Source organism: Limulus polyphemus, unplaced genomic scaffold, assembly GCF_000517525.1.
Source record: "Limulus polyphemus unplaced genomic scaffold, Limulus_polyphemus-2.1.2 Scaffold5083, whole genome shotgun sequence".
NCBI classification, from domain to species: domain Eukaryota; kingdom Metazoa; phylum Arthropoda; class Merostomata; order Xiphosura; family Limulidae; genus Limulus; species Limulus polyphemus.
Window position 1 is genome coordinate 56,671 of NW_013670693.1, and position 13,018 is coordinate 69,688.

General features: G+C 37.8%; 1 protein-coding gene across 1 annotated transcript in view; it reads left to right on the plus strand.

The window, feature by feature from the left end:
• Positions 1–11,860, plus strand: part of LOC106472102 (zinc finger protein 467-like) — a 32,785-nt gene extending 20,925 nt beyond the window's left edge. Inside the window, exon 3 of the mRNA XM_022400707.1 lies at positions 8,186–11,860. Coding sequence (XP_022256415.1) covers positions 8,218–9,546 — 1,329 coding nt within the window. The 5' untranslated portion in view covers positions 8,186–8,217 and the 3' untranslated portion in view covers positions 9,547–11,860. The remainder of the gene's footprint in view (positions 1–8,185) is intronic.
• Positions 11,861–13,018: the final 1,158 nt, after the last annotated feature.

Consider the following 13,018-nt stretch of genomic DNA (forward strand, 5'->3'; position numbering starts at 1 on the left):
TTTGTTGTGAACGACTTTTAAAACGCTTAGTTTTCTTAGTGCGATCTGGAGAATTTTATAAATTTTTGAACTTAAAAAAAGAACGGTCAGTCTTAAAGGTTTCAGATACTTTGTCTCTTGAATAAGTAATTTTTTGTGGTTATTGAATTCAACTAATTATTAATTAGGTGGCCTTATGATAATTGTTTATATATAAAATAAGTATGTGTGAAACGTAATGTTCTACGCTAACACTAAAACATATTTCTTAATTACCTTGCATGTGTGAAACGTAATGTTCTACGCTAATGCTAAAACATATGTCTTAATTACCACGTATGTGTGAAACGTAATGTTCTACGCTAACGCTAAAACATGTTTTAATTACCACGCATGTGTGAAACGTAATGTTCTACGCTAATGCTAAAACATATGTCTTAATTACCACGCATGTGTGAAACGTAATGTTCTACGCTAATGCTAAACATATGTTTTAATTACCTTGCATAACGAAGGATGGCAGATTATGGTGTGCGAGCTGAATGTATGTATATTCATCATATCCTAAGAAAATAAATCTTTACTTAGGACATTTGCAATAAATGAGAGACATCGTGCACGATTAACTTAAAAAAACAACAACAAAAAACACAGCATAAAGTTTTGGCAAAATCAAATTTACTAGCACAAAAAATGATTCAATAATACTGTCGCAATGTTTCAGCTTACATCTAAAATAAGATATTTGTAAAAGAGGAAATATATTGAAACGATAGTGTATTATGAACGTCAACTAACATTAGAAACATACAGAAAAACATTTGTTTTTTTTTACAGTGAAAGAAAAGCTAAATAAACTAATAATAACTGTATAGTGATAAAGATAGAAAAAGATTGTAGGGGAAAATATTATGATACGCTTTCGAGTAATTTTTTTAATCTCTCTGACTTTCTAAATTAGTAATCAATTGAATACGTTTTCTTTCTCAGAAAATGTTCATTATTAGAAGAATTTATATTTTCTAATTATAATTTTGACTTAAATCTCTTGATTTCGTAAATATTTAATTGTATCATTTTGTCCTGTCCTATCGGATTTTTTCAACACCTTTTTTTTATTTTATTTTTAAAGCATATACCTGTCGCCTTACAGTTCTGAGTTTTGACGGGTTTCCTAATATTTCTAACTAAGCACATTCAGAGCATTTAACGTAGCCTATCTTGATGCGTCTGTTGTCGCCACGTGCTCTTAACGCTTCGGGCTGGACGTGGCGTAGTAGCTCGCGCGCTCGGACTGTGAATCTGAAAGTTCATGGTTTGCGGCTCGCTGCCGCAGGAATGAGATCCGCATATTGAAGCCGCTGTAACATGATGGTCAAATCCCACTGTACGATCAGAGAAGAATGAACAGAGAGTTTACGGAAGATAGAACTTTGTATTATTTTGTGAAAAATTCTGAAACAAACAAACAAAATCGTATTTTTTCACAACGCTGCGTGTAATGGATTAGAGAAAGCTAATTTTGATGACACAAAGTCGAAAGAGTCTCATTCTATGTTGGGGAAAATAAAAAAAAGATAGGTTTGAAGAAGTGGTTTGGTTTTGAATTTCGCGCAAAGCTACACGAGGGCTATCTGCGCTAGCCGTCCCTAATTTAGCAGTGTAAGACTAGAGGGAAGGCAGCTAGTCATCACCACCCACCGCCAACTCTTGGGCTACTCTTTTACCAACGAAGAATGGGATTGACCGTCACATTATAACACCCCCACGGCTGAAAGGGCGAGCATGTTTGGTGGGACGGGGATTCGAACCCGTGACTCTCAGATTGCGAGTCGAGCGCCCTAACCACCCGGCCATGCCGGACTTGAAGGAGTGTATTTGTTTTAAGATAAAATAATTTTTCCTGTCAATTAACATTATCGTCTCCATGATAATAATTTTGAACGTGACGAAACTGTCCTTTCCTGAAGGAAAGTTTATTGCTTATTGCGTCAGGCTTATCAGGATTAGGGTCAGATTGATTATTATTACTTTTTTTTAAAAAAAAATGAATTGATTTTATTGATAAACTGAACTGGCATAAATTCCTTCTAGACATATAAAACAAACTACGAACTCGAGGAGATAAGCTTAGATCCCTCTTGCCCTCTGGTGGTTAAACTCGAATATATCTAGGGGACGGGAATTTCTGTTTTGTTCGCAAGGGTAAGATTTGAAAGCCGCTCGCCTCCCGTGTCTCATCCACTCAGCACCCTGCTTACCGGCTTTCTATGATCTTCGCGTTCTTTTCCATAATCAAGACATCGGCGGTAGCTTCGGAATAGTCGATTGAACAGTAAGGAGTTCAGTGCCGGTAGCACGTGTGATTGGCCGTACAGCATCGCTTAGCTCCACCGAGAAAACGCTGATTGGTTGCCTAGCTACGATCAGATCAGAACGTGGAGATGTATGAGTCGGAAGAGTAACGCTTTTTTTATGTCGACCTTGCCTGGAAGCCATTTTTTTTGTTACTCCAACTCGCGGACTGTGCAGAAACTAGGTAAAGACGTCTGTATAGTTTAGTGTTCCATTATAACTGCTCACTTTCGTCCGTTTAATCTCGGCCACTGGTCACTAGGAATCACGTACCAACACTGACAAGCTAAAATATGGCCTTGACAGGTGATTGGTTATGGTGAGCTAGAGATAATAAAAAAAAAAGAACAACAACATGTGACGTATAGCGGTAAGCAAGTCAAGTAGACAGGCGGGGTGGCAGGACGAGGTAAGGCTGCTTTTTTTTTTCTTCGTCTTCTCATCCCATTGTTTTTCTCTTTCAATGTCCATCTGAATAAGAGTATCGTCGCTTAATAGTCAAACTTTTGTAACCAAATTGAAGTGACAAGAACGGGCTATCTATTCATTCAGTTGAATTAGAAGCTCCATTTCAAACTGGAAAATAGCGTTAAGTTAAATACTACATATTATGTACGCGTGACTGATATCTACCTCAATATTACTTCAAATATCGTATTAGTAAAACTTATTTATTCATGCAAAAAGAAAACGTGAAGCGAAAAAAAAAATTCGTTAAATACCTTGAGGAATGTTCGCTGTTATGGTTTAGAATCAGTTTGTTTGTTCAAAGTTAAGCACTAAGTTACACAATGCGCTATCTGTGCTCTGCCCACCACGGGTATCGAACCCCGAATTTTATCGTTGTAAGTCCGCAGACGTACCGCTGTACCAATTTAGAATCAGCAACAGGTTAAAATATAAGGTTAATAACTCTACTCAATTCTTACTAAATAAAACCTCATCTCGGTATCACTGGTACGTTTCTCAATAAGGTTATGTCGATTACTTATGGCCTGAAATACGTACAGTTTTTACACACGTGCAGTTAATCTGTCCAGTAAGTTGTTGAATTAGTATTGACAATATTCAGAAGAAATAAATCAAAAAAATGTTCTGGAAATTTCTATTCCGTATTTATTTTCTTTTACGAATAACGTTTATTTTTTAAACATCAGTTAATATCGACTATGTATAATTAATCGAGTAGTCTTAATATAAGTTAATGTTTTGAGCTGTATATATATATCATCTATCAGTTTTTGTTAAAGCATTTAAAATTTCAAAATATTTTAAATATGTTATCCAGAGGTATAAGTTATTTTACGAAAAACACGCTACCTTGTGAACGTGATGACCACCTATGTGGAAAGTTCCATAGTTAAAAGGTTTGTAATTAAGCGTCAAGCTACACAATGGGCTAGCTGTGCTCTGTCCACTACGGGTATCGAAACCCGGATTCTAGCGTTGTAAGTCCGCAGTTAAAAGGAAGTCAGTATTTCAGCGTTTTTTTTTAAAAAGACGTTTTTTCCGTTTATGTGAAAAACTCGGTGAATGTTTCTAAACATTTTAAAGATGATACCTTATTTACATATATATATATACAGTGCACCCACATGAAATATACAGGGGTCAAGAGATCTTTCACAATCGGTACGTAATATATATTTCTAAAAACAACAACAATAAAACGGCGTCTTGAAACATGGAACGTGTGTTGATGATAATTTATTTACAATCGTTTATTACCACTGGGAATTGTCTATTTCATAAGGTTCGGGTTAGGCTTACCAAGTAGGTTTTCTATGCCTAATTCTCCTGTGTATACGAAGAGCTTCGTTTATAAACTTGTCTTGAGTGGAGCTTTTGGTATAAAACAATTATTATTTTTGTAATTTGAATTGGAACAGGAAAAGGGTTTTTCTAATAAGGAACTAAAGTCGTTAAAGAGTGTATTAAAATATCCGTAGATATTGCTTAGTTGGTTAAGCTGATTTTGTCAGGAAATCACGTAACAATAAAAAATGTAATAGTTTTGCTTTAACACATATCTGTATGTTGTCCGTTAAGCAGCAGTGCAGACTACTGAATTATGAAAATTTTGTGGTTGTGTCAAAGCAATAAATGCACTGGTCAATCCCTTGTATTAAGAATGTCATAAATGCACTGGCTAAACCCGTGTATTAAGAACGTCATAATTCCCAGTCTATTTAACCGAGTAACTGTAGCTTGCTAGAAACCTTGTTTGTTTTGTTTCAGTGCTGGAAGCTATAAACACAGAACATAATTGTCGTGCGATAGAAAAACAAAACACTTCTCTTTCATTCCGTTTTTTTTTTTTTATGTTTAGGTCGGAATACAGAGGTTGGGTACATTATATTAAAATGATTTTGGAGCCTCAACACGTCGTTACAGTTCATGTCGCCACGTGCGGCCATGCTCTCTTTGACGATCTTGCATCTTAACCAATGTTCCCTCTAAGTTTTCCATCCACGTGCGGAATGAAGTTTTTCATGTGCACCAGTATCAAGGCAATTTTTTTAGGGGGAGGGTATTTTTAGACCATCGACCCTATTAGATAATTAAGCCGCTTTGCAATGCTACCATTTGGTTATTTGGACTTTAGGCCTGTCGACTACCAAGGTCATTAAGGCCGTCAACATGTTGAGACTCCTCACCATAACTGAGGATGTGCGCGGCTGGAATAATGAAGTGCGCGGCACTTGATTGGTTGTTGTACGGCCGCGCAGCTTAGAGGGAACACTGGTGTTGAGAATAGTTTTTGAGCATAGTTCTCTTTGCAAAGAGATCAGTCGTAAGGCTATCATGCACACCTTTCCTCCTTGTAGGCCTTCCATCTAGCATACGAGGCTGACAGTTTTTCAGCTCCAGTTTCTAAATAGTTTGATCGCGCAGACACCTATAGCAACTGTGTCAGAAGACTTGACCAGTATGCCTTAATGCGGAATAGCATAAATACCGTTTTCCTTGCTATCTGTTTGAGGTATGATGCGAGTGAACGGACATGTTGTGGAAGCACCTTGTGTACACGTGACTTTGTCACATTTCTAGACGGTGATTCTTCTTGATTATGTTGAGTATTGTTGCCTGGTTCACATGGACAGATCTTTGTGTCCGTGGATTCTAACCTGGTACAAGAAGCTGCAGTTTGCTTACCACAGTTGGGGGTACGACTTGTTGCAGGATTTTTTTTCTGGATAGTCCTGGTGTCTCAAGGTGATCCATATTTCTTTGTTTTCCAGTGTCATTAAGTACAAGAGATATATCTGTCTTGGAAATTCTAAATCCACGATCTGAACACATCTTTATCTATGATCTAAGTGTATGGACGTTTCCGTGACATCACACAACTCAAAACAATGTAAAAATGAGGGTCTGATAGATTCCGTTGTGGGTGTGATAGAAGTTTTTAATTTGGTATGTTTGATTTTCTTTAAAATAAAACTACCTCGCATGACTACAACTAACTCTTAAGAAAACGCCTTCCAATTTTAAACTTCATATATATATTGAGAACTGTGTAAAAAATTCTTATAACTTACAGGTAAAACTCATTAAACGTGTTACTTATTTTATGGTGTTCCCAATAATCGGCTTGTGGATCAATTGAGGCTTAGTTGGCAGATTGTAGTAACGTAACGATTTTTAGTGTTAGTGAAGCATTCAGACTCACGTTCTGATTCTGACGAGTGAAATCCGAAACCATCAGTTTCGCGTACGTTATTAGGACTTAGAAACTCGTAATATTCTATAATTAGCTCCGTCTGGTGGTAGTTGCAGGACCGAAAATAAATACGCTCAATAAGACAACGTAGCGTGTAAATAATGTTAACATTGTCGGATTGAGTCTTTAATAAGACAGATAACTTGCGACTCGTTTTTTTTTAGATTATTTTAGAATTCAGAAAATTGATCGTGTAACTGAAATAAATGTATACCACAAAACGTTTCTATTATAAACCGCTAGGATAGAAAGAAATGACGTAGAGTCTCTACAGACGTATTTCCGGTACTTTATATACAAATAATAAAGGAAACACTACAAGTTGAGTGCCTTCTAGTTCACCATGACTTTAATATCCGCCAGTTTACTTTAACTGCTGTTTATAACATGATACTGTAATGCAAAGTTCAAATTCAAATTCATGTTTAATGTTGTGTTCTCACATTATTTTCTTTGTAACAAGAAACCGTCAACATACTTTTGTGTCTAGAAAAAAAATATTTAAATTTCTGAGCACGCGTTCTCTGATCTTCCAAAGACAGGTAGAAATACATGTTTCAAAAGATATTTTAACAGGACACTGCTATCTCTTGTAATATAAAAAGTTTTACATCAAGTAGTTGACAATTTTCCGAATATTCATTCGTATGGCATGTCTCAGGCCTGAAAATGATAGGATTGTGTTTATACAGAAATGTGAGGCCCGGCATGGCCAGGTGGATAAGGCTCTCGACTCGCAATATGAGAGTCGCGGGTTCGAATCCCCGTCCCACCAAACATGCTCGCCCTTTCAGCCGTGGGGGCGTTATAATGTGACGGTCAATCCCACTATTCGTTGGTAAAAGAGTAGCCCAAGAGCTGGCGATGGGTAGTGGCCACCTTCCCTCTAGTCTTACACTGCTAAATTAGGGACGGCTAGCGCAGATAGTCCTCGTGTAGCTTTGCGCGAAATTCAAAAACAAACAGAAATGTGTTGTTGATGAGTACGGTGTTGACATTCAAGTTTTAAGTTGCAAAATAGCACAAAGAAACTAAGTAGGGAAACTTTATGAACAACGCTTGAATTTCACAATTTTCACTGTTTTAATTATACATCCCGGTATTTTGTATTTTCCCCTATAATGGTGTGTATTTGAATTCTGCGATTGTTCTGTATTGTGTTTGTGTATTTAAATTCTGCGATTGTTCTGTATTATGTTTGTGTATTTAAATTCTGCGATTGTTCTGTATTATGTTTGTATATTTAAATTCCGCGATTGTTCTGTATTGTGTTTGTGTATTTAAATTCTGCGATTGTTCTGTATTATGTTTGTGTATTTAAATTCTGCGATTGTTCTGTATTATGTTTGTGTATTTAAATTCTGCGATTGTTCTGTATTATGTTTGAATATTTAAATTCTGCGATTGTTCTGTATTATGTTTAGCATATTTTTAGAATGTTTGTTTGTTTGTTTTCTGAATTTCGCTCAAAGCTACACGAGGGATATCTGCGCTATCCGTCCCTAATTTAGCAGGGTAAGTCTAGAGGGAAGGCAGCTAGTCATCACCACCCACCGCCAACTCTTGGGCTACTCTTTTTACTATCGAATAGTGGGATTGATCGTCACATTATAACGCCCTCACGGCTGAAAGGGCGAGCATGTTTGGTGGGACGGGGATTCGAACCCGCGACCCGCAGATTGCGAGTCGAATTCCCTAACCACCTGGCCATGCCGGGGACCATATTTTTAGAAATAATAAAAGTTTAATAGTAGAATAAAATAAATTAATACAATGTAGTTTGTATGAAATACAGGACAGGTTTTATTCAATCGCTTTCATTGGTTCAGAGTAAACAAGACACTGTAAATGTATTTCAAAATGTGTGATTGACACTTGATGTTACTCTTATTATTACACCTATGTTGTTATACACTTGATATTACTATTATAATACCTATGTTGTTATACACTTGATATTACTATTATAATACCTATGTTGTTATACACTTGATATTACTATTATAATACCTATGTTGTTATACACTTGATATTACTATTATTATAATACCTATGTTGTTATACACTTGATATTACTATTATTATAATACCTATGTTGTTATACACTTGATATTACTGTTATTTCAGGTCGGCAGGAGCTAGCACGAGGGAAGCTAGAGATGAAAACAGGGTCCGAGCTGATTGGTCAATGTAAAGAAGCAGATTCCACAAAGAATGGAAGAGGTCAAACCTTGATGTCTCAGGTACAACGGCCACCGGTGCTGGTTGGAATCCCCCTAGCGGTGGTCACTACAACAACTGACCATACAAGTTTAACCGATAGGCTAACTCCTAGTCTTTCGGCCGGAGAACCGTCTGCCAGCGCAGGGAATGGATCGGATAGTAATAGCACCCCGGGCCCACAAACGAGTCCCAAGGGCCGGGATAGTCATTCTAGGGATAAAATATTCGTGTGTAGCGTTTGTAACCGTTGTTTTGGTTATAAACACGTGCTTCAAAATCACGAACGCACGCACACAGGCGAGAAGCCGTTCGAGTGTAAAGAATGCCATAAACGGTTCACTCGTGACCATCATCTCAAAACTCACATGAGGCTACACACGGGGGAAAAACCCTATCATTGTACGCACTGTGAAAGGCAGTTTGTCCAAGTGGCCAATTTACGTCGCCATCTTCGCGTCCATACGGGTGAGCGTCCTTACGCTTGTGAACTCTGTTCTTCGAAGTTTTCAGATAGCAACCAACTGAAGGCCCATATGCTCATTCATAAAGGAGAAAAACCATTCCAATGCACAAAATGTCTGGGTCACTTTCGCCGCAGACACCATCTCGTGCATCATAAATGTCCGAAAGACGAAATGAACATCGGTAAACCACGACGAGGTCGTCGTCCGAAAGCGTACGACCAGTTTCCATTAGTCGTTCCACTGACCACCGATCAACAACCTTTACTTCCAAGTACCGTTGCTGCCTCAATCATCTCGCCGGACCCTCTTGCTGCGGGAAGTAGCCACGATCCTGGGCCGCCAGCAGTGCCTAGAACAGCATCGCAATCACGTCGCAAGCCTCGTCACACAATACGGATTCTAACGCCCCAGCAGAGAGAACTGTTCCTTCGAGACCAAGAAACAGTGCAGACCCAAGCGATAGACATGAGTATCTCTCCTTCGGTGGACAATCCATTGGCCATCCTCATGCCTCGAACGTTTAATTCACCCTCCATTTATGAAGGAGTTCTAGACCTCTCTAGTTCACGGAGTGATTCGGATGCAGAAGCCATTGAAGAGGAAGGCGAGGAGTCCGAGAGTGATAGTGAGGTTCCCATACCTTGGAGAAAGGAAACGTTAACTTTTTATCCGGAGGCTTACAGGTCGTGGCAGTTAAAGAGCGTTAATGAAGTAGACAAAAGCGAGAATGAACTGCATGGAAATCAAATTGAATATGAAGACAGTTGTGTTGAACCTTTGGAACTGACAAAAGCTTCTTAGAATACAAAATTTTGTTCCTATTTTTTGAAAGAACATCGCTCCTATATATATATATATATATCTGTTTTGTCGCGTTTATATTAATAAGCTACCTCAAAAAAAAAAAAAAATGGCGATTTGGTAATTGCCTACAATTGCAGTGAAGCTCAGAATTGGTGGGAGTTTGGAATTAAGTTACTTTAAAAAGACAAAAAAAAAAGCTGTGGGGGTTCACAGAGTATATTTACTTGCAGCTTAATTTGGTGATACAAAAACAGTTCGTATGTTACACAGATATTTAGGGAGAAAATACTGAAATATCTTACGATTAAGATGCGTCTTCTATTGACGAGTTACTAGAGAAGTCATTTAGAAGAAGTATCTGGCATTCTGTTTTAAAATAAAAAGGTAAAAAGCTTTACTGTATCCAGTGGGAATAATCAAATCGCTATGAATATGAAAGCCAGATCAAATTACTGAGGCCCAAAGAGTTTTTCGTGTTAAATATTGTGATAAGTTTTAATTTCATCATTTAATGTCCTTTAAAGGCTGAAAAAAAAACAACAACCAACAGCAACGTCGAATCGGTTCTTAGTTGCTATCACTAGGGTTGTATCACTGTCTCATTTAGTTTTTCGAACAGGACAGTAATATTAACCTGAAGCTACCTCGGAGCCACACAGTTCGTGGCCCAGCTGCTCATTTGATGATGTTTAAATCGTTTTTGTAGTCAGTACTTAGCTACCTCATTCAAGTCAGTTAATCAGTATTTAAAGACTATACGGTTTAAGACTTTTAATATTTAGAAATTGATATACCACATTCATCTCCTCTGTAGCTTCTCGTAAAAATGGAGATGTTTAAAATAGGGCAACGTAAGAGTTCGCTGTGTTTTAGTAAACGTTATAGTTGACGGGTTTTTTTCCAATCAAATAATGGTATCACAGTGTCAGTCATCGTGTTGACTTGTGTGGTAAAGATTATGTGTTAGATTTGTGAGCTTGTCAGTGGTATATGAAACATGTTTTTCCTGAGAATAATATATTATGTAATGTATAGGGTGAAAACATGTTACTTAATGCCAAAAAAAAATCATATAATTGTAAATAATTTCTTCAGGTGATATTGATGTCCACGTTTTTGCTTGGCCCCATTCTGGTTGTTTGTATTATAGGAGAATTATATAACCACCACAAGGGGGAGTGCTGGTTCAGAATGAGACTAACCAACCGTAATTACACGCGACATTGCCGAAGCTCTATTGCAACTGACTATTTTCATTTGTTATCAGACGTAAATTTATGTTGACTTTTGTTAAATACCTGACTTTGAAGAAATAACAGAAGAACCCCCCAGTGGCACAGCGGTATTGTCTGTGGACTTAACACCGCTAGAAACCGGGTTTCGATACCCGTGGAGGGGAGAGCTTTGTGCTTAATAACAAACAACAACCATAACAGAAGAAAAAAAAACGTTGGCCAAAGTTATTGTAGTTACACAAGAGTTGACTTCTGGTGGAAAAAAAAAATAGTAAAGGTTAGTTCTTACTTTTACGGGTGCCTCAAATATATTCTCATATATATATATAACTTTCTGTTGTTTTTTTTAAACTCAATTTGATCTAAATCTATCGTTTTATTACCGTCGAAAGTTTGTTACTCTGTTAACACTCGTTTGTAAATGCGCGAGTCACTGACTACTGATAATATATATATATATTTAACATTTCCAAATAATCCGCCAATACGTGATTATGATATTAAACTTGTATCTAAAAAAAAAAAGCAAGTTTTATTTGATGCAAACCCACTACAATAGAGAAGTGGGGGTAGTGGAAAGTTTCGTATCAAGTCACGTTGGTAGAACTAGCCCCTGGCGGAGTATTTTAGAACTTCGGTATGGATTTGAAAAAAGTATGATCGATTTTTTTGTGTGTGCGTGTGTGTATTTTATTTTCTTTTCCTTCTCTACGTGAACGACCGTAGTGGTGGGGGTGGTGGTGGAAGAGAGTGGGGTTTGAGATACGGGGAAGTGCGTTAAATGTGCGTATCTCTACCCAAACGATTACATCACGAACCTAAGTTGTGTTTCTGAAATTGATTATTATTTTTAAAACTGAAGGATGTGTTTTTTGTTTTTTTTGCTATTCTTTAGGAAAATATCGGTTCCGAAATAGGCTTTAATCTATATAATTTTCATAACTCAAGCCGAATAAGAACAAGAACATATGTATTCGTAGTTAATGAACGTAGAGTTGTTCATCATAAATGGTGGTTAGGGTGCTCGACTCGCAATCAGAGGGGCGCGGGTTCGAATCCCCGTCACACCAAACATGCTCGCCCTTTCAGCCGTGGGGGCGTTATAATGTGACGGTCAATCCCACTATTCGTTGGTAAAAGAGTAGCCCAAGAGTCGGCGGTGGGTGGGTGCCTTCCCTCTAGTCTTACACTGCTAAATTAGGGACGGCTAGCGCAGATAGCCCTCGTGTAGCTTTGCGCGAAATTCAAAACAAACAAACAAACAATCATCATAAACACATCATAACTACGAAGAAACTTGATCGTTTCGGTATTAACTGTAAATCTTGACACATTGTTGTAACATTCTACGTAACTCACGTAGCTACGTCGTAAGTGTGGAGCAGTTGGGTTTGCCCACTCAGTCGAGTTAATACGTGTTGTAGTAACGTCTTTGTACGCTCGAATAGAAACTGTCACCATCATTACGCTTTCGAAATTAGAGAGTCGAAGATAAATTTATTTTGATGTCAGTATGTTTGTTTTTTTCCATGACATCAGATGCACACACACACACACACACACATACTGGCCACCGCTTTGCAATTCTCATAAGTTGAAAATGATTAAGAAATATAACAAAAAAAAATTTCCCTCGACAGGTGGGTTTATCGTAAAGAACCAGTGATTGCTGTGATAGTGATCCAAGTGCAAAACGGGCACAGGTTTTGCCAGAACGCGTCCCGCAACAAACAACCGGAGGGCATACGATTGACCAATTGCGTTGAAACCTCACGTCAGAACCCTTCAAAACGGACAAACAACTCAAGAGATAAACAACTGCATAAGCTTACTTAACGTGAGAACGTTGACCTGACGGTGTTTGTTCGTTTTAGTGGAATGAGGTAAACAACCATAACCGGTCTGGGGAAGGTAAAATGAGATCCGGATTCTCCGACGGTTGCAGGGTAGACGTTCAGTTTCAAAAAATAAGCCACAAACCTTTGAAACCTACGTCATTGTAGAACCCACCCCCCGTCATCCCAAATAATATAATATTTGATATTAAACTACAGAGTGTATTAATTAATTAACATCCAATTAGAGCAAGTTATGTATTTAAAAAAAGAAACCAAATATCAACCTGGTCGTCAGTTAAGCTGATTAAATATACGTTCCTTACTTATAGAGATTAGTATTCCTTGTTTCATCAGTTAGGTGCCCTCGTTGTTAACGATATTTTGGGGGCGCTCTTA